Source organism: Etheostoma cragini, chromosome 24, assembly GCF_013103735.1.
Source record: "Etheostoma cragini isolate CJK2018 chromosome 24, CSU_Ecrag_1.0, whole genome shotgun sequence".
Taxonomy (NCBI): Eukaryota; Metazoa; Chordata; class Actinopteri; order Perciformes; family Percidae; genus Etheostoma; species Etheostoma cragini.
In genome coordinates, this window is record NC_048430.1 from 4,078,132 (window position 1) to 4,100,924 (window position 22,793).

Genomic DNA, 22,793 nt, shown 5'->3' on the forward strand with positions numbered 1-22,793 from the left:
AATGGATCGTTGACAACATAGACTAGTTAACAGACAGCAGTACTGTCAATGAGGAGACCAAACTATAGCACTTTGCATATTATCTAACCATGTCAGTTGCCACATTTTTGGGGAAAGAGCCACTTAATGAATTCATGATCCATGTTACATTAATTTAAGTGGTTTGTTATGGTTCACTGACACTAAAGACTTTCTATATTGTTAAATTTGCCTTCACAGTCATATTTCTGGGATGTTGATATGAATAGAAGAATTGAAGTGAAAGCGGGTGTGTCCATGTGTGTGCATCTGAGTGTTGTGTCCCCAAGGACTTGCTGTTCTGGGCCACTGATGCAAACTGTTTTGGTTAGCAAAGGCCTGCTGGGAGGCTTTGATCCAATTCCAACAGCATGTTCTGCTTCACCAACTGGACAATGAGGGACAACAACGCAGATGCACGTTTGAAATGATTATCATCTGTCCATAAATTAGCTCATACTATGACAACAGATATGTTCTCTGTGATCTATAGGTTGATATGTGTATTCATTCATTCATAAATACAGCATTCAGTTTTAAGAGGGCAATGCTTATAATATCAGGCAATATAAAATTAAAATATCTTTAAAACTCTTGGACGTTTGCCATGACATTTGGTTGAGTCCTCTAAGGATGAATTGTAATCACCTAACCTTTTCTCTACTGGCATCATCAGGTCAAAATGTGTATCTGGTTTATGAATAAACACCTGCAAAAACAAAGGAGAACCCCATCAGCTTCAGCTGTACTTTGTGTTTAGCAATAGAGATGTTAACGATTAACTGTTTAACCATTAAACTACAATACAATTTTTGAACGATTCATCCTATCAATTTAAAACAATATTAAAAACTAGGCTTATTAAAAGAGGTTGTTGTATGGTAAAAGAACAATAGGCTATATAATCTATTTCCTAATTGCTAGTTAACTTGATAGTCTTAACTTTGCGTTATAAGCCGCTCTTTTTTTTTTTTTTCAAAGTTCCTGGCTCTCTGCTGGACGGCGGCCACAGGGGAGAGCTACGTGACACACGCCACTACATCAATGACCACTGGCGGGTTAAATTGACCGTCCTACACACAGAGTGTGCCAGGCACACACACAGTGGACTAATCCGCAGGTGGATGTGGTGGAGACGGGCTCGGGCATATGCAGAGTTGTGGATTTGTGTAGGCGGTGCAAGCGTACAAGTCCACAACGCTGAAAGCATATGTCCGAGCCTCCTGGATGGGTGAACTGGGATGCTGTTGCTTGCATGTCGATAAACTTTTAATGATCAGTTAACGAGGGATGGCTGTTGGTCAGAAAAAAAATCTACATTAAATAGAGATGCCTATCTAGCACTTATTAGCATGCTAACATGCAAACTAAGATGTTGAACATTGCAAACATTATACCTGCTCAACATCAGCACGCTGAGACAGGTATTGTCATTGTGAGCACGGTAGCATTGTGACTTTAGCATTTAGCTTAAATTAACTTTATTAAAATGGCTTAAATATACAGTACATTAAACCAACATATAATTAGCAAAGATAAATCTGCCTTTTTGTAAAAAACAACAATGCAGTTAGGCATAAGGATTCACTGTGCCACATGCATGTTTAACATTAAAACATAATGTATAAATATATGAATATGTCCCAAACATTTTAATAGCTCAGTGTTTTATATACCATGTGTAAAGGCCTTAAGCCTTTTACTTTATTGTAGGCCCAGTTTAATATGCAACTCAATTTCATACAATATATGTAGGGGGTCCTCTGCTGTAGACTCTTGTTCTGGTTTTCTCCTAATTAGTATAACCAGTACCTGGTCATTGTCATGGTCCTAGGGAGGGCCCAGACAGCAATGTGCCTACTCACATGGTTGTTGTCAGCCACTTCCTTTCACCTGCCAAGCAGGGCTAATCAGTGCACTTGAGCCAGCCTCTGATTTATCAGTGGAAGTCAATAATGCAGAAACAAGCTTGCCATCCACAACCACTGCTAGCTGGGTTCATGGAAGCGCACGGTTACCTGGGATTGAACCCATGTTTCTGTGGTGGCGAACAAGTATTTTGACCCAACAACACCCTTGCAGTATTTTTGCTGTTTTTTGCTTTTAATTTTCATGTCAAAACAGGGTTTCTTCTGACATCCTTCTGGTCATCGGCTAGCATCTCCAACTTTCTTTTGAGAACTGTCTGGCACCATCACTGGGCATCTTGCCTGATATTCATGCTCAGAATTAAATCTTTATTTTGCCCATTTGGGGAAATTTGGAAGGCGTACAGGACAATACATAATCATAATGTATAAATTATAGAGGAACACAGATGCGTTCATTGTTTATACCCAGTGGGCTGCTATTGAAACATGCAGTGGAAAACCCCAGGACACACAGACCGAGATAAACAATATTCCCATTTGCATTCGGGCAATGTACCATGGTCCAACTCATCTCCATGTCTTTGGATTATTGGGCCGAAAACTTGGGAAGGAACCTAGATGACAGTGTCCCTCCTGTGGAACCCATTTCCAGTGGAAATGCAGAAAATGAAAAAACCACAGAAGTGGAAGCATGGGGTGAAAAGCTTATCTGTTACAGCTTTTCAGCATTTGGAAACTGGGACAACCTGAATGGAATTGTCCTTAATTTACACCCAGTGGATAATCAAGGTAGAGGATGACACTCTGAATCTGCAATAGACATGTTTCAGACAGACATTAGTCAGCTCTACTGAGCTACAGTAATCATTACTTTTTCCCTTAGATTATTTACAAGTGCAACACAGAACTAAAGTCAAGTGTTTGCAGCCTCCCTTCAATCTTACATCCACCCTTGTACCCCCCCCCCCTGCAAGTCTTTCAGCAAACACAACCATCACAAAAGCTGAGCCAACCTGACATATGTCCAGATAACGCATGGCAGTTACATGTTGGATGGTGCATAGATAATGACGCTGCTGTGAAAGAGAATATTCAGGATAGATTTCCTCTTCTTCTTTACTGTTTAAGTCCTTTTTTTTAAAGAAATTCTGCATGAGAGCTTGTTTTGCTCTCTTTCATCTCTCAAAAGAGAAAAATAAAGTTGAAAGGAAGTTCTATTCAATATGGAAAGAAAACTAAAACACCTACCTACCTAGCAACCTATCAACCAAATTTCCCACTTCTAATGGAGAAACCATGATCCACAGAGGCCAGATGAATCCTTCCCCCTCCTCCTCCTCTTCATACTTATCTTCCTCCTCCTCATCTTGCTTTTCAGAAAAGCATGACAGTCCCCATCTGTATTACCACATTTCCCTGTGAACCTTGATTAAGAAGAATTGGCTTTTGTGCCTGCTTGGGCTGGCTGGCATGACGAATGCATTACGCATTGTCAGCCCCGGCACACACACATGTAAGCAGAACTATCCCAGCTGACCGTTTAACTCCAATATGTTCAGTGTCCGAGCAACACTGCACAGAGAGTACTGCTGGCCTCAGTGGGCTGTCAGATCTCTCCAGAGGGTTAGCCTCACATCTTCGGTCTAACTTACAAAATAAATGTCCTGTAGATTAATTAACCACGTCCTCTTTACCAACAGTCGTCTATAGTACAACCAGTATATCCCTCGAGCTACTTGTCTCACGTGACTCCAACAGAAAAACATAGTTCGACAAAGGCTTACAGTTAAAAATACCATTCAATCAGTTTTACCATACGAAAATAGAATACCATGGAAATGTTTCATTTCTGTGAACACAGCATGTCAAATTTTGAAATTAAAAACTAACTGCTGTAACAGGTTATTTTACTTTAAACAATATCCTCAACAGAGACATGTGGGACTCTCCCGGATCATTTTAAAACCTTATAGGTTTTTATTATGACCACCAGTTTACGTAGCGTTAGGCAGGGTGTACACCTCTAAACACTATACTATTAAGAAGCTTGGCTACTTTTGCTATGGAGAAGAAGCCAGTCTAAAGCGTGAATCAGAGCATTAACCAATTCAAAACGCTCCATCGAATTTGGGAACAAAACATGATGCAGTAGTTCCTAAATATATAAAAAATTGACACAACATTTTAAACAGTGAACTAAATTCAGCAATCAGATCATTTTCCTTAAATAGTTCATTTGGATTATTCCAGTGGAGCAAATCCAGTCTGCACTTGCTGCACTACAGATTGGTTCAGTCATCCTTTTAAGTCCCAGTCATAGGTTATATAGTTCATGTCAGTTATGGATCCAAGAGTGTCTTCACACACAATGGAATCCATCACTTCATATTCTGCTGCACTGGTACAGGCCATGCACAGCAGCCACGGTAATCCCACATCATCTCATGCATAACCTCTCTGCTCCTGTGTTAGTATGTGTAACAGCCCTGCAGCCCACATTGCCTTTGGTTTGGGTTTAAATGGAGAAGCTGTTACTGCCGCTGACAGTCCTCCAGTGGCCAGCATACAGTCTCTGCTGCTAAAGTTTTATGTAACTGAAAAGATGTAAACAAGATCTCACCGAGGCATCGGTAACTGTACCGTTAGCTCCCATGGTACAAATTTGGAGCATCAACTATTGTGAAGAATAAAACGTACACATACAGGAGGCCATTTTGTGGCTGTACTTTTCAGAAAAAAACCTGCACTGCTCCTATACTTCTGTTTTTGATGGTGTAGCTGCTGCAGGCCTGTAGTCATCAGTTAGTGTTGTAATTTTCACCCATAACAGAATTCATGTAAAATATGAGCTGACAACAGGGATATTTGTGTCAGCCCTCTGGTGTCGGCTCTTGTGCTAATCACAAGTAGGCCATGCAGCCCTTTTTTGTAGGCTCCCAAAACTCCCATGTGACATTACAGAGTGATTGAAACTTGTCAACACAAGTGCACCGATGGTGGTTTCCTTTTCTCCTCAAAGTCTCACAGATAGGAGCCCAATAAGTGAAATTAAAATCATTCTATTTCATGTGGGGAGATCAAGCTAACCATATGGACGTTTCAAAATAGCAACACTGCTTTCATTTATTTCTTCTAATATAAATGTGGCATTACACAACGGGGAATCAGCATGGGCTACCGAAGCACGTATTGAAAATGTCATAGGTCTTGATGCTGGGCGGGGGGGGGGGGGGGAATAGCACATTGGCACCTAATCTTTATGTATGGGACTGCATCAGCTCCACCTGGGAAGAAACCTCTCTCTGCTTTCTTTTCCAGCAGTTCTCAGCCTACATGGCGCTGCACCACACGTTGGCAAAGCAGCACATTTCCTCGGCACACGCACATAAGAATTGTTGATTACTGAAAAATGTCAAGACTGCTGAGGAGCGCCAGGAAACTGAGCTAACGGACTTGTTTACATAAGAAGCTCTCTAAACTCTACAAAGTTTTAATGAAATTGATCTAATGAATTTGTTAGATAATGGATTTGTTCACTGAACATTTGATCATTTCTTTACCAGCTCACACTAATTAAAAAAAACACTGAACAATTAGAAAAGGAATCAGGCATAGACCAAGTCCTAAATTTTATATTACGATCCAAAAAATGCATATGTGGATATGCACTTATTGAGTGTTAATTAAATTATATATTTAAGCATTGCGGTCATAGTTAGTGATAGTGTTATAATTATACATTCAAACATTGCGGTCATAGTAAGTGATGTCCATAGAAACTGAGCACTATCAATTTTTTTAGGTAGAAGTGATTAATTAATAAAGTGGCCACTAAATGTATTTGGACAACACTATTAGATAAATTAATATAATTGACTTGACTATTGACTAAAATAACAGGCCATAATGAATCACTGGACCATATTCATAATTCATAGATGATAAAGGAGGAGGGCATGCAATAGGAAGAGGTTCAAAATGAACATAAAGTTGGTTTATGACAGAAAAAACTATCCTGGCTCTCTAAGCTATTTTGAGACAGCCCCTAACTTCAGCTTGTCAGTTTCCAGTCTATTCTCATGTCACGCAAGGAAGGTGCCAGGCCTAAATATCAGATGATGTGGTAAAAATAACACCAGTGGAACAGCATTCAAGTGTTATGATGTACTGCATTGCACAACTAATGGTGACAACTGGGGTTTAACTCCACCGATGATACTAGTGCTGCCTCCAAGAAATGTTTAAATAACTAAAAATGCATTCCGTGCGTGGCAGACACAAGACATCTGGTTCTCCAAAGCGGGAAAGAAAAAAGGCTAAAAATGATATGCAAATGCTATTTGACCCACATCTGTATGTCAGCAGCTACTCACTCCAAGGACAGGCTGCGGCAAGCCATCTGCACCCCTGGGAGGGACATCAGCTGCAATCACCAAACAACTGGGAAACGGTAGTCCTGTATACGCCAGGGATGTTTACGGCTGAACTCTTCTGCACTATAAAAGCTGGAATGTTCGAACGCCTTTCCACTCGCAGATACTAAAATCACAGCAGCTTATTATAATTCTTAGCATCATAACACTCTTCACTGTGAAGAAATAATGGTTGTGAAATTATAGGGGGGAAAAAAATCACATTGAGTTGTTGAAAGGCAAGAGGTGAAGTTGTGAAGAAAGAGTGTGAAACTTACAGAAATATTTAAAAGAATTGTTTTTTGCCTAGAGTTAGATGAGAAGATTGATACTACTCATGTCACTATGCTAAATTTGACGCCCGACAAAACTTAAATTTAAGTCTTTAAACTTGGGTTTTTGTAGGGATTAAACAAACCAACTCCTGAGGAAAACCGGGCTCTTTAGCTGATAAATGCTCCACTAGGTTCACTATCTAGTAGCTGTGTGCTTGTTTTATAAAAATATAGATGACTGCTTTAAAGGTGTTCTAAGCAATGTTGGGTGAAGTCAAAGTACTTTCAAACCTCCTCCTCATCCCCTCCCCTCCCGCTCCTTTCTGTGAGACATTACTTAGAGCATCTTTACGTAGAAGCCAAGCAGTTACTTTTCCTCTATCTTCTGACCTGGGGCCTTTGAGCAAGGATACTCAATAGCCAGCAGAACTGTGGCTATACTGAGCAGCTAACTGTGTGTTTATTGAATCAATTTAAAAGCAGGGTATTGCTGACACACATTTGCTCAGCAAATTCGTTTTTTTGGATAGACAAATATTAAATTGAAGTGTTCAGCTTCACTGGGTGGCCATGCAGTGTCTTATTAGACCGAGCTAGAAAACATGTCATAGAAGCACTAGTCTAGCTCATTTCATTGGGTAGAGATAAAAGAGGACGTCAGGTGAGCTGAGGATTTGGTAAAAACTCATATACTTTTTGTGAATGCAAAAAAACATTACGTCATGTACAGTAAGTCTTAATGAAAAGACTCCCATCAGACAGCTATATGACCGGCTGGGAAGTTGGGGATGCAGTACTTATGTTTGTCATTTGTGCATGGAGGTGTGTTTGTGGGGGGGTGGCACATACTGTATTCAGCTGCCTGAATCAAATATAATAGATCTGGGAAGGAAAGGTATTTCTCTTCCCTCAGAGGTTTAATGAGAACCAGGCAAAGGGAAAGGTCTCACTGCTTTCGTTTTACACAAGCAATGACTGCAAAATAGGGGAGAGGGACAGAGGATGCTTGTTACTCACAAACACACACATTTATGCCACAATGAGGAGGATGTTTTATAAATTATCTCGCAGTTCAATTTCCGTTTAAGAAGGACAAAATAATCAGCTCTGAATCTACTTTGAGCAGCAGATCATCTATTTATTGTATTAATTGACTTTATGGATAGGACCGAGTTGAAAGAGCGTGACTCATAAGCTACTTCGTGGACATTCAAATTGACTTTAAGACTTTGTTCACACACCGAAGATTATGTACTAAATGGAAAGCTTTTTGGCTCAGCTCAGGCTTTTCCCAGGATATTGACGGAATATATATTTATAATAATGCAAATAGGCGTTGGGGGCCTGCCATGACAGAGGTTAATGCTTTAACCTCTCTGATGGGAGAAGAGGCAATATATTTGTCGGCTTATTCACACACACACACACACACACACACACACACACACACACACACACACACACCCAAACATATTGTTAGACTGACATTAGATTGATCGGAGCTCGGTGACTGGCATTGCAACTCCTTCCACAAGCAACTTTGTCACTTTAACACAAATATTGGAGACATCTGTCACAGCTGGAGACATTTTGGAGACTTAATTAGACTTTGTGTCCATCAGGAAAAGAATGAATTACGCATTATGTTTTGCTCCCTTGGTGCAACCACAACAAAGAGAAACTGTCTAATACCTGATGCTGATGTGGAGGATGAGATTTTAGCAGAAAAGATGACATCTGTTTCTGTGTCCAAAGAGTGGCAAAAACATGCAGCTAATAGCCCCATTTTATGGATTGCAATAGGTTGTGCCTAATCCTATGGAGGATTTAAATTGTCAACATAAAACATTTATTTCATTTTTATGTGTACATTTGTTTTGTCAAAGTTAAATTTTAAAAAACATTTGTTAAAAAAAGGAAGTTAATTGTCTTTAATACCTAAATGCTTTCTAAATGCAAAACCCTCCGTTTTCATTAAGTTTCATTTTTGAGAAGATGTAATGTCTATGTCAAAATGAAAAACAACTGTCCAGTCATAGCTCAGGGCATGGCCATGGGCGGGGCAGCTTTGGGCAGGGACATATAGTTATATTTGTTATTGGCTCCTGGTCATTTTGAGAATTCTCAATCACAAATCTTTCAAAAGTTTTTAATAGGATCGGCTATTTGTCTTGGCTGCCATCAGGTCAAGTCAGCAATGACGGAGGCCCCTGGTCCCGCCCCCCAAAGTTGTGATTGGGAGTTGACAACCACCTACGTCATAGATGTCCAGTTAAACTGTGGTTTCTAAAATTTAATCCACAACGTCCAACCAATTAAAATCCAGAATTTTTTTGTGGCCATGGGATACTGACATGTAACGCACCTCAAACTTTGTTTTCTGTGTTGTGATAATGGGGTGTTATTTCATTGTATTTCTTATTTTAATTTGCTTTTGTATAAACATGTTAACTCTTAAAAAAAATCTAGTGCAATCAGAAAGAATTAGTATCACCAAAAACGCATGAGACATAAAAAACAGCTCTAATAAAATGCTCTCCATAGCAGCTCCACTAAAGAACTGCGCTTAGCTGGAGACTCAAACGGCACAGGTGCATGCAGCCCGGTCCCTTTCAACATTTTCAAAGTCTATCCACCCCTCCCAAATCCATGGATAACCACCGGTGCTTTGGCTGCAGTGGAGTGGACATGGTAGACACAGATGGAAATCGATTAAATGGTTAGAGCTCACAGGGATGGGAAATGTGTCAGCTATGATCCAGACCCAGCTTGGTCTTATTACCACCTAATGCACTTCACTTTGGTATCAGCCCCGCGCTTTAAAGCGCTACACGATTGCTTGGCCGTTCCTTTGTGGTTTTTCATTAACTCGGGAATGCTGAAGGAATAAAAGGCGAGGGTTTATAGCGCTCCACAAACTCTCTTTGGAGATGGATTGAACATTTTAGAGAAGCTAAATTTCAGGTCAAGGCTTGCTGTTTGGCTACTCAGACAGTGTGTGTTTATTTTTTTGAAAAAAGGCACAGGAAACTCCATTAATTAGCAAAAATGTTGGTCCGCATACTGGTGCTCACTTGGCAGGTAGCTCTATTTTAAGCATTCAGGAAGTAGAGAAGTTTGAAAAAAAGAGCATTATTTATTATATACTGTATGCAGTAAGGTTTTCTATTAATATGATATGATAACCTTGCATCATAATCAGACAAGGGTACTCCATCTGCCAGTTTGTGTTTGCATCTGCAAGTGTATATCTATTCACATCTGCTGCCTGTGTGTGCACCTTTTTTCCGAGAAGCTCCTGCACCTCCCTCCCGCAGGAGATTGTCAGCTCAGCTAACCTGGCTACCTAAGACGTGAGGAGAACCATTTGCCAGGATCTAAACTCCTCTCCATCTAATGAAATGTCATTTAATTGAATTATTATGGAGGCACGTCTGAGACTTGTCCTTTCAGCTGGTGAGGGGTCACCGCTGTGCCAAATGTCAGCTATGTAAGGATAAAGGAGAAAAGGCCTGCCAGGACCACCCAGATCTGAGCCAGAGGTGAAGAGAGCAATTATTTTACTACAGCGGAAATGTTTCCAATTTTGGGTGGTGCTTCCTATATCCTATGGAAAAAGATGTCAAAGTGGCTCATACTCACTTTGCATTTCCTGTATTGATTGTGCTAACAGATGCTAGGCTAAGCAAAGTTAGGGAGGACTATGAATTCAACACATTATCCACGCAGGTTTTTTGTGTTAATATTAAACAGTCGTGTCACTAAAGTTTTAACATATATTTGAACTAGTGATACATCCAATGCACATCAATTCCCACACTTTCCAACCGGTCAATTTAAATCCTTTTGTCAAAAGACACCCAAACGTATTCAATTTAAATAGCTAAATATTGTAATTTATTTACCTACCCTTATCATCCAGCTTTTGATCCAGCTGGGTAGTTCTTATGAGGAAAGGATCCCCTGTTACATAATTATTAAGCCAATTCATAAACTTTATCTAGTGATTTGAGCTGAAAGGCATTTCAATCAGACAACTGACTTTTACCAAAGAAGTCCACACACAAATGAGCCCACATGGGTTTATTTGGATTCATTTTTTCTTTGTTGTTGTTGATCATGTTACCATTTCAAAAAATGTTTGTCTACTATAGCTCAGCATTTAACAATGTAAATAAATAAATAAATCTGAATATAATTTATGCCTTCCATGTGAAAGTATAACTTACTTTAGCCTACAATAGTGGTTGTTCTTTCAGAAGTACAGAACTAAACGGGGAAGCAGCATCAGATTTAATGTACCACAGACTCCAAGAAAACGGGAGGTTCACTCCAAATAAGTTCTTTTGATTTAAGGCTGAAGAATTTTTTTATAATGCTGCCTATTAAAAAAGTAAATGTTCATTTCTTACACTGCACAGTACTTTTATTCTTTATATCTGTCTCATTCTATTGAAGCTGTTTGTATATGTATTACTGTTTTAGGTCTTTACTGTAAAGCACTTTGAATTGCGTTGTTGCTGAAATGTTTGATACTAATAAAGCAGCCTTGCCTTATGAGTGCCAAGATTAAACGGATCTCACACTGACCCAAAGCATGGAGAAACACCCTTTTTAAAGACTGAATGTCCCTCTAATACGTCTCATATCACAGGTTTCATTTATTTCTGAGCTGAATGTGAAAAATAATTTGCACTGACTGCCTTACAGGAAATTACAGGGAACGCTTAATTCAACCGCATGATTCCACACATGGCCTTCGCCAGTTTGTTTTCCACAAGACACTAAAGCACAGCTTAGTAATTATCAAATCAGGAGTCAGGATGTCAAACCTCCAACACAGAGTTCACAGCAAATACCACAAAAAAATATTATATAACACTATACTCACTCAGTCATTGATAAAGTATGTTGTATAAGTGTGATTTGTATGACTGGCTGGGAAACAGAGTGTTCACTGAAAGATATGATCAGAGAACGCATGAGCTCTTTTATTGGTACTGATAGAGTCGATCATTTGGACTGGCAAGGGTGACATTATTAACCTGACAGTCGAGAGGGAAGAATGAGGACTTCAGCATTAATGTTTTTTTATAAAAAGCTAGCTTTTTATATTTACTTCCTCAAACAGTCCTTATGTGACTGTACTTTGCTCGTTTGCATTGTAGTTTTTGCTGCTTAAAAGAAAGCACTTTCATTAGGAATTGTCTGCATTGGAGATGTGGTGTCCTAGAGGCTAACCATCTGTGTCTAGCCCTGATTAGGTTATTGTATAAAATGTATTGATCGATCGATCGATCAATCTATCTATCTAAGAACACATCACAGAAGAATGGAACGTTTATTTTCTACAATCCAAGTTTTCAAAGTAACTCAAAACAAGGTCAGGAAAACACTGAACCAAACTGTTTAGCTCCGTCTCGGCCAGGTTTGTCCTTCATTAAAGTCTTCCAAATAAATCCAAACTTAAAAGTCCCAAAGTCCAAAACTAAGGTCCAGTTTTACAGTCCAAAACCTTAACGTCCTTTGAGCCGAGACTCGGCAGGTTGGACGAGGACCACAATGCTACCCGGCGGGACAGGGCATGTGCATTTCCGTGTTTCCATCCAGGCCTGTGAACAACAGCAAAGTTGTAAGGTTGCAGTGCCAAGAACCACTACTGACCCAACTAATTGTTTCCTTAGTCCTTGCCATCCACTGCAATGGCGAGTGGTCCATCATTAAGGTCCACCGTCTACCCAGCAGGTAATATTTCAGAGTATTCAGAGCCCACTTTATCGGCAAACACTCCTTCTCTACTGTAGCATAATTCCTTTCCCAACTTCCTAATCAAATAGAGAACAGGGTGTTGTGGAGCTGTGAGAATTGGTTCGCAGCACAGGACCATTTTCAACTGGCAGAAGGCTTCCTCCACCGCAGCAGTCCACTTTACCATACAGGAATGCTTGTGGGAGGTCATGTCTGTCAAAGGGGCAGCTATCTATAAATTGTCAGTAGTAATTTGCTTGGCCAAGGATGGATCTCACCTACTTCTCGGTAGGTGGTTTAGGCCAGGACGGGATAGCACGTAGTTTACCTCCTGAGGCTTGACTAGGCGAAGGTGGCCATTTTGGGACTTCCTCCTTTTGCTACATTTTGGGAGATGTAGTGTCTATGAAAGCGGCCATTTTGGGACTTCCACAACTGTCCACAACAAGTCCCCTCAATATACCAGCTGATCTGAGTGGGGGGGCTGATCTTTAATGCAATATCTACATTGCCCATTATCAGAAACATTGGAGAACTGAGAAAACATTGGAGAACCCTTTTGCAATGTCAGAACATATTGTAATCTGAAAACTGCCGCCATGGTTAAAAAATCAAACAATGCAACTGATCTCTTTTATTCTGTCTATAATGGAGGGCAATGGACATTTCTTAGTGACCGCAAACTTTTGATCGGTAGTGAGTGAGTGCATGTGTATATTATTATACATATATACAAATACAATATACATTATACAAAGTAAAAGTACTTCAAAAATGTACTTAGAAAAAAGTAGGTCAGTTAAAATATACTCGGTGTTACATTTGTAGAAGGGGGTGGGGCTCCAATAAATTGCAATAAAAATCAGCAAATACACTTGTTGAACAACATCCCACCACAGAGCCCCGCTGTCCTACAATAAATTCCATCTCTATAGACAGCACTTTGCAGCCTGCGAGTACAACAGATGATCCATTCTAATTCATTTATATATTCCTCTGTATATGTTTACCAGAATAAACCAGGAAAAAATAAAGAAAACTCAGACTCTCTATCAAAAATGACAATAACATGTCTATGGACCCTGTAGCAGTTGCAAAAAAGCTACATAAATTAAATAGCCTGATGCGTCTTATAGAATAAAACAACACCAAACATCACCAAACAAACAATGCGTCTTGATACAGAGGGTGAGTTCCAAATCGCACACTTGTTCTTTTACTTTTATATGTACTGCTGCATACAGTATGTATGTATATAATTGGGACATACTACTTACTAACTACATACTGCTTCTTTATAACATAAAATTGCAACTTGAATTTTGACCTCTTGCGTATATAGGCAAAACGGATATTGCAGAATAGCCAGAAAAGCCTGTTGGCTTGCACACTGCGATGCACTTGTAACAGAGTATTTTTGCAGGTTGCTTTTAGTGCTTTTACTGAAGTAAAAGATCTGAATATGTACTCTGCTACTCTGCATTGTCTACCATCCACACCCATTCATTTTCAGTAAAGCTACTTGTCAGAGTATATCACAGCATTTGAGTGCAAGACAAACACACCCTGGTTATTTTTGGCATAGGGATACAGAAAAGGATAAAAACCCAGTCTGAACTTTCTAAGTAAAGAATATTCAGATCTAATTTCCACTGATTTTGTGTTTTAATAAAACAAAGGATATATCTAAATCTTTTATCAAACAAGGAGAAAATGTAGGACTGCTGACGTAAAATTGACAAGGATATGAGTAGAATTCCCTGAGAGCAAACGTTGCAGTGCCTAAATAATGTCCCATTCTCCTCATTACGTGCTTGGAGGGATTGAATCTGACATGACTTCTGAAGCGGATATATAAGGTTTTGATAAAAGGATGCAAAGTGGGTCAAACTTTCACTTGGGTTCCAAAAAGCCTTAAATCTGGACCGCAAATACTGACATGGATTAAGTAGCAACATACAGTAATTGATAGTAAGTAGGGGGAGGTTACATCTATAAGATGGGATTCTATTGACCTTTGAATAAATGTATATATGAGATGTATATAACTTTTTATAGTCCAAAAGAGAGGAGGAGGGGGTCTTGAAGAAATGGAGGGAGAAAGGGTTAGGGACAAAAGAGAGGTAGAGAAACAGATAAAAAAGAGACAGGAAACAGCTGCAAACCAATGATGTCTGAGCAGCTTTGGTTTCTATTTCTGACACACACATAGGCTTTTATCTGAATCAAAGGCCTTTCCTTTACACACACACACACACACACACACACACACACACACACACACACACAGAGTGCGTTAAAGGAATAACTATAAATGGATAAAAATACAGTACAAGTACAAACATTAGCTGCTTGCAGATCACAGTAACACACAGTTTTTCCCTTGTAACTCCCACACACAGACTTAATTGCAAGCGCCTGACATTTACAGGGAGTCAACGACGGCGGATATGAGTGCAGCGACCTGGTCAGTCAGTGTAGATCAACAGCTTGTTATTTACGGACAGTTACAGCATTCAGTCTCAGTCCCTGGCTGCGATCCCACACAAGCTGCAACTGGATTTGCTACCTGGTTATACTGAGAAGCGGCCAGTGGCTGACACTAAACCGTACAGCTGATCAGAGTGAAAAACAGCGTCTTGTTTCAGGCCTGACTTTTTAATGTTGTTAATTTCTTGGCGTTTCAGGCATAAATGTCTTTTGCTGCTTTTTATTTGCCTGTTTTTTTCTTGTGTTCATTGCATTCAAACAGCTGCTGCTGTTAAATGCACCATTTGCAGTGTAACAACAGCTTTTATTTTCCTGCAAATAACCGCTAGTATGTGGCAATATATCTACATGAATTCTCAATGATTGAACTAGCTGTAAGTGGTAGAAGAAAGGAGAGACTGGAGGCAAGGATACTGCATGAGGTAAAAGGGACAGGTTCTAAAAACCAGCACGGTGATTTGGTTTGCTCATGAACACAGTCAGCAGGTGGAGCAGCAGCGGCTCTAAGGAACTTTACTTTTAGTGCCCAATTGCCACAATTTGGGTAAAATGGCATTCTTTCTCTGAGTCATATTGTGTATTTGTGAACTCACAGACTTGAGACAAAATATTTTTAGATTTAATTACACATTCCAAGGTATGTATACTCAGATGTCCGTTGAAAATAAATGTTCATAATTCCACTTAGAAGTCAAAGAAAAAAGATGCTGCTTCCAAAGTTTTCTCTAGTATCAAAGAAATGTAGACGTAGTTTTCTGTACACGAGGGATTAAACCGCAAACAGGATCTGCTAATAACTGATTGGCATCATTTAATGGTGCCAATTTGTTAAAACAAATACACGCTAAAAAGAAAACATGGCTCAAGCCCACAGCGTAACTCACAGAATCCATCCAGCAAAGTAGTACTTTCTGTGTACATCCCGCCCAATATCATGGGAACTGTAGTTCCAAAGGATAAATAAAAGGAGTGACAAAATCCAATAACAACCAAAACCAATAACACGTTAGTCCGTCTCTTAATGGACTGGCTCTTTGCCCTGGCCCACGGTTTCCTGCTAGAGACAGAATTTTTCAGAAACAGATATATAGTTTCATTTTGAAAAGAGAAGGCTAAGTGCATCAGTATACTTATGCGTTTTTAATAGTTTTGGAACAACAAAAGATGCTTTAACCTTGGTTAAATGTATTTTAAGAGTGAGACTCAGACCTTAATTAAACTCCTTGAATCATCCCTGGTTCCCTAACTCAACATGTGCGTGGCTCCAGAGCTCTCACAGCATACAAAGCCGTCTACTCCAACCCGTTTTGTCTTTGAATCCCTGGTGATCCACACACACACACACGGACACACACACACACACACACACACACGGACACACTCGCGAATGCTCCAACGCACTCGCGCACATGAACGTGTTTGCACAGTACACGGCGACCACACACACATCGCACAAATTGATCCCACTCTTAAATCCTAAAGAAAAGTGACACAATAGGGACACAAAAGCATCTCATCTTCATCTAAGCGAACTGCTTCTTATCGGTTAAGGTGAGACTCAACACTTGTTCTGCTCGGGGGAAATGTGGGATGCTTTTTCACAAGTGGACCAGTCACCCACTTTGTATGAAGATTAGGCTCGCTGCTCACTTCACAAGACTGGAAGAGACAGAGGGACAACTCACACGGGAACTAAGATAATAACCCTGTTATGATGAATCTTGTATTTCTACTCCTATTTTCTCTAAGTGCTGCTTCACTGCTGTTGAACTGAACTGTACTTTTGACAGTTTCATGGATTCCTAAGTAATATAAATTTATAATTTGTAATTATAACAATAAAGTGAAAAGTGAATGAACAGACAATTAGAGGCCTGAAAATAAGTGAAAGTGCTAACAGCTAAATGCGCTTTTGTTTAGCAATGCCATTTTTCAATTAATTGTATTGTTTTGAAAAGCATAGCCTTTATCACTTATTGAATTTTCATATGTGCATTAGATTAAAGAACGCAGCATGTTTCAAAAGGTAAATAACATGGTTAGCTTATGCTAGTATGACATTTTGAAAACAAAATCTCGCTCTTTAGCTTTAGTTTTAAAGACAACTTTGACAAACAGAAGCATAGAAATTGTCACACAATGTACATTACAAATTATCCATCGCAGTATTAAATTATCCGTTGTATTCAAAAGTGTGGTCACCTAAAGTGGGTCACCAAGATAACGTGGGAGGATAATTTGTGATACAGCATTCATAATCCTACATTCAGTGTGTGGCTAACACAAATCTTCAAAAGGAATAGCTCCACATTTTGGGAAATCCTCTAGTTTGCAATCTTGATGAGAAGATCAATATCAATCTCATATCCATACACTAAATATGAAGCTAGAAGCAACAGATAGATAGATAGATAGATAGATAGATAGATAGATAGATCGATAGACTTGAGATTGATCATTGGTCTGGGGAGTCTGCTCTATCTATGTAGAGTTGCTATGCTTTGGTGGTGTTTGATGGCCGCCACCATGTTGAATATAAACAAGGAGCTGCTTGGTTGCTTCTCCATTGTCATGGTGTTAAACCTGCCAATAGCACGCCAGGTAGATGAGCCAGTTTGTGATTGGTTCCCGCAAAACTGTGAACTGAAGCAGGAGAATTCAACATGCAGGTTTCCAGACCGAGCTGCAGGGCGAAATTAGATCGCCTGCAGAGTGGGCGGGGTTTACCCAGTCTAGTGACTTCCTGGAGTCTCTTTTGTCATCATTGGGTTGCCAAGCAACCTGCAGGGAGTTACTGCTCCTGGCCAAGAAATAGTCCAGCACATAACTCCAGAAAACCACAATTTGCTATTTTCCTCTTATGTCCAGTCTTTGACAAATTTTAAAAAGAGCTGATTTTAACATATACATGTCTAATTATTTTACACAGGATTTAAAAAAAGGTCCAACACAAAAAAGGCAATACAACCATCCCTGACACTCCATATTATATTTTAGCTTAAAGAGGTTGTTTTTACCAAAGAAGTAAGCTTCACTGTGAGATGCATATATGCTTCTAATATTGAATTAATAGCCAATTAATACAGAAATCTCAAATATGCTTAAAACAACAGTATGTGCTCCGGTTCCACAGCCAGCAGCAGATAAACATGCAGCAATACAGAGGAGAAAAGCTCCCTTTAAAAGAAGAGGCAAACGGAAAAAATTGTTTTGATATTGTGCATGCGTGCGTGTGTGTGTGTGTGAGTGTGAGTGTGAGTGTGTGTGTGTGCGTGTATGACAGAGATTCATTGAAGCAGTTTGCAACTGAACTCAATCTTTTTTTACAATGACTTAAATGTCCCAGATCTGTCTTTGACTCAGCGTCATCTTCCGAGTGTGTGCATCTCTACGTGTGTGTGTGCTTCCGCTGCCTCACATTGCTTAGACTCTGCCTTACTCTGCTTAGACATCATGGCTGAAACTGAGGTTTGTCAACTGGATCTCATCAAAATGTCATCCTTAATTATGGAAGCAGAGCTGGAGGGAGATTCCCCCTCTGCTGCCAGACTGAACGGAGCCAAGCAAGCCACCGGCGGAGGTGGACAAAATCAATTCCCACCAGCAGGTCATTGCCTGTGAAAGCTCAGTGCTTGGTCATTTTAAATAACGTAAGACCACAATTAAACACTTTTAATGATCTGGAGATAAGCTTTCCCACAAGAGTCTTTCCACAAAGTCTTCTGAAGCTTCATTTGGACTTAGCTCTACTAAAACTTCCAACTGAAGTCGTTACAAATGAAAGTCTGTCAGGCTTGAAGGTGGCAACTTTAAAAAGCTGCCGGTTGTAGTCTCAGACTAAACCTTAAAATGACTTCAAACCCATGAGTCCTGCAGAGCTGAGACAGACGTTTCTACTAAAAAGCCCACTTCTAAAGTAAGACGTATGAAGTTGAAAAGTATGTAAGTATTATCATGTGCGGAAAAGTACTCAATGCAGAAAGATCATCACATTTTAGAGTGAAAGAAAAGCCAGTTGAGGGGGTTTGGGCATCTGGTAAGGATGCCTCCTGGGCGCCTCCCTAGGGAGGTGTTCCAGGCATGTCCAGCTGGGAGGAGGCCCCGGGGAAGACCCAGGACTAGGTGGAGAGATTATATCTCCACCCTGGCCTGGGAACGCCTCGGGATCCCCCAGTCAGAGCTGGTTAATGTGGCTCGGGAAAGGGAAGTTTAAGTTCCCCTGCTGGAGCTGCTGCCCCCGCGACCCGATACCGGATGAGCGGATGAAGATGGGTGGATGGAAAATATAAAGAGTTCTATCAATCTGCCAAGTGTTTAATCATCTCATTATTTCAGCTGGACTTGCAGGCCTATATATTGTTGGGTAGTTTAGTTTCTTATAAAACATTGTATTTTATAAACTGTATGTGTTCTGTATACAAATTTCTAAACTTCTACTATAAGTTAGGCTCACAACATTATTACCACAGGCATAATCAAATAGTTTTAGTCACCACGTTTGGTGCGTTTACGGCCATCGGAACCACATTTTTCCAGTGAAAATGTCATAATGTAATAATTACTCATGTCAGTTTCTGTGGGAATCAGCTAGATTTTGCTAACAGTTCCACATTTGGTGTAGGTGACTTTGCTTCAATGAAAATATTTCAATGACAATAAACTGTTTATAGTGGATAAACGCCTCTGCCCATAAACATACACAAACATACCATGTTTCAAATTATTCCCAAATAGACCCATTTATAAATAACAACAACACCATATCCGTGTCCTTTCCCGTCTGTCGTCCTGCACATAACACAACTCAAGGCTGCGCCCAACAGTTGGTGGCAGTCGTGCAACAAGTTGTTATGCCAAACGCCAATATAACAAAAGAAGAACACGCATCACGTGAACGCTGGCAGCGGTCGGAAAAACAACGTAATCACGGGGGCGGTCCCTGATATTCCCAGGTGGCTTAAACGCAACAAGCTAAACAATTTGAACACCCGTTACTAGCAACCGAATGGCACCGATCTGCACCAACTAGCCGGTCCATGACTCCCCACCAACACCAATGTTCATATGCACATAGCCTTGAAAACATATATCACACATTTACGATGCCACAGCACACACATTGTCTAAACCAAGGTCATTAACTGACAGCTAACTGGCAATTAAACGGAAGGTGTACTCACCGGGTCACAGAAGAACCCTCGTGTACCTCACGCAGTCGACGTGAGCACGTTCAATAGACGTAAAGCTCACGTAAAACTCACGTGACCGGTTGTTGTCAAAGAGATAACGTAATCTCAACAGCAGATTGAAACGTTCGAAAACAACATCATAATATGTCCTAAATAACAGTAGTAGTAATAGTAGTAGTTACAGTAGATACATTCCGTTGTTTTCTACCAAATTCCAGTCGAGTTGGTGGCGGTAATAAACCATAATAATAATACGTTTAAGTTTTCTTCCAAAATGGCGCTGCCGGGTGAAGTTTATCAGACAGATTATCGTCACAGTACTATCGTGATTTTCTACATCTCAGTGAACTTCCACACTTCGTTTTAACAGAACAACTGATATTGCTGTTTTATTCCATCCCACACAGCCACAGTGCAAACACGTAGTATTTTAGCTAACTGCTAATTCTGGCTAATGCATCGGATCCAAACTTTTAGCCTGACATCATGCATTAATGCCAAAACCCCCTTTTTTTGTCAATTCAGATTATCTGTTGAGTTCCATTTCTTTTCTGTTCCACTTCCTTGTACTTCCACCATTTTAAGCTACCAAACTTGTACAGCCAAAGAAAGCGTCTCTGTTGCAGCCAGCCAAACTACTCACTCTCTCTCTCTCTCTCTCTCTCTCTCTCTCTCTCTCTCTCTCTCTCTCTCTCTCTCTCTCTCTCGCTGGCGCACATGCACACAAAACTTAAATCTTAAAAGTTAAGTTTTATTCGAAAAATGTTGAGTAGAGCGATTTCCTAATGGTTCCACATATCAGGGAACTATTCCTCTGATTTTGTCAGCAGGTTGCTGATTGTAAATGCAAAATCACAAATGCACAGAACAGAAATGCTGAAAAAAATGATAACAAAGCAGAAAGAAATTGGAATATGAGAAAACTAATCTTTCGGGACAAGACCTATAGACTAACTGAACTCCCAGAGTTACACAACATGACACCATTAAAGCTACTGAAGTTGTCTTTATGCCGAGGCTGCAACACACAGAGCTCAGAGACTCATATACAGTAGCCTATACACTGTATTTGTCTACATACAGTACATACATATACAGTACCCAATATACAGCAAGTGTGTCCAAACCTTTGACTGGTACTATCCTGTATATAAATACAGTATATATACAGAATGCTCAGATAGAATAGACAAACTGACTTGAGATGGTAGTGACTACACCTAACACAGGGTGTCAACCCAGTCAATCCAGTGGGGATATCAAACCAGTAACTTTTTGATTAGCAGCCAGCCAGCCTCCCTGCCTCTCTTTGATTGCACCATAAGCATAGCAGGAATAATGTGGGTGCAATCAGAAAAGGATTTGGACTCAAGCTACCACCCCAAACCTCTCACACACAGACCTTCTTATATGTGCAGGATGTCAGCCCTACAATTTCCTGTAGGGGTAAGATAGGAAAAGGTACCTATTGCTATATTTTTTAATGCATACAATTATGAGAAACAATAACCATTAACTCAGAAAAAACAAGGAAAACTGAAAACAGTTCTACTTGTCGTGAGCTATTACAAGAGCCCCTATGCCACTGTATGTAAGATGATCTAATGGGTTTATTTAGTTTAAGAAGACATTATAATAAGAGATACTTTCACCTACAAAAACATCTTTAGTGTTTCAAAACAAGTATAAAAATCACCAAATTGTTGTTCCTGTCCTGGCTCCTAGACCAGATTAATCAATTCAGCAAAATCTGTTGGGAGTTTTGAATCTAAAAACCTACTCACCCACAAAACCATTTAATGTACTGTATGCTTTTTTGCCCTGATTTGTTCTGATTTGCCTGGCAATTGTTGCCGGAATTTGTTCTTTATACTTATTCCAATGCTTTTTTAACCGCAAAATGATGAAAAAAAAAAGAATTCTAATTACTTACCAATCAGATTTTCTACGTGAGGATTTGCTGGCTTTTCTTTGTCAGTCATGATAGTAACGCACATACAGTATATTTGGGTTTGGGCTTGTTAACATGTTAGTTAAAATGTTGTGAAGACATTTGAAGAAGGCACTTTGGATTCTAGAAAATTATAAATTATTATACTCTGATATTCTATAGAGACAACAACTAATTGTTAATCAAGAAAATAATTGGCCGCAGAATCGATGTAGAAAATAATTGTCGTTACCAGTAGTTTATGCATGATCCAAACTGAAAACCCATCCAAACATGATGTACTCTTCAGTTGCCAGACAAGGCTGTTAACAGGCTGTGGGCCTGGGGTTATACTTACACGCTCATGCTGTCTAGCCAAACATTGTCCAAATGTACCAAACTGTAGTCCATATTAGACATCCAAAAGTGTCCAAAGATACCAACTATGTCCACCCTCAGTTTAACTTAATGTGTATAAAATGGACAATACATTCAGTATATCTGTAGACATAAGACAGCCTACTTTAAACCGCTATTAGGAAAGCAGCCTCAATCCAGTGTCCTTGGTTTCAGCACCATGGACAGCTCCAGTCCCAACAATCAGCATCTTGGACAGCGACACCGCACCTGAACTCCACTTAGTTTTTAGCCTATTCCGCACAACCCTACCTCCAATGTCCGGCCGCAGAGTCTTGTCGTATTCCTTGAGCAAATTGTTCAGTACAAGTGTGGCATCCTCCTGGTGCGACCTGGGAACCAGCATTTGATTGACAGTGGTATCGTTGGGATCTTCATCGTCGTCGCCATATTCCAGTAGATCCGAACTGGGGAAAAATTGGGGGAGGCAGGGGAGGGGGAGG

At 40.0% G+C, this 22,793-nt stretch overlaps 1 protein-coding gene across 2 annotated transcripts in view; it reads right to left on the reverse strand.

Moving 5' to 3' along the window:
- The window catches only part of LOC117939593 (gamma-aminobutyric acid receptor subunit gamma-3-like), an 83,392-nt gene that overhangs the window by 60,104 nt on the left and 495 nt on the right, over positions 1–22,793 (reverse strand). The window contains exon 2 of one of the 2 annotated variants that reach the window (XM_034865035.1): positions 22,603–22,757. In XM_034865035.1, the coding sequence (XP_034720926.1) occupies positions 22,603–22,757 (155 nt within the window). Of the gene's footprint in view, positions 1–19,994; positions 20,027–22,602; positions 22,758–22,793 lie in introns of those variants that run through there. The other variant, XM_034865037.1, reaches the window with a different exon arrangement.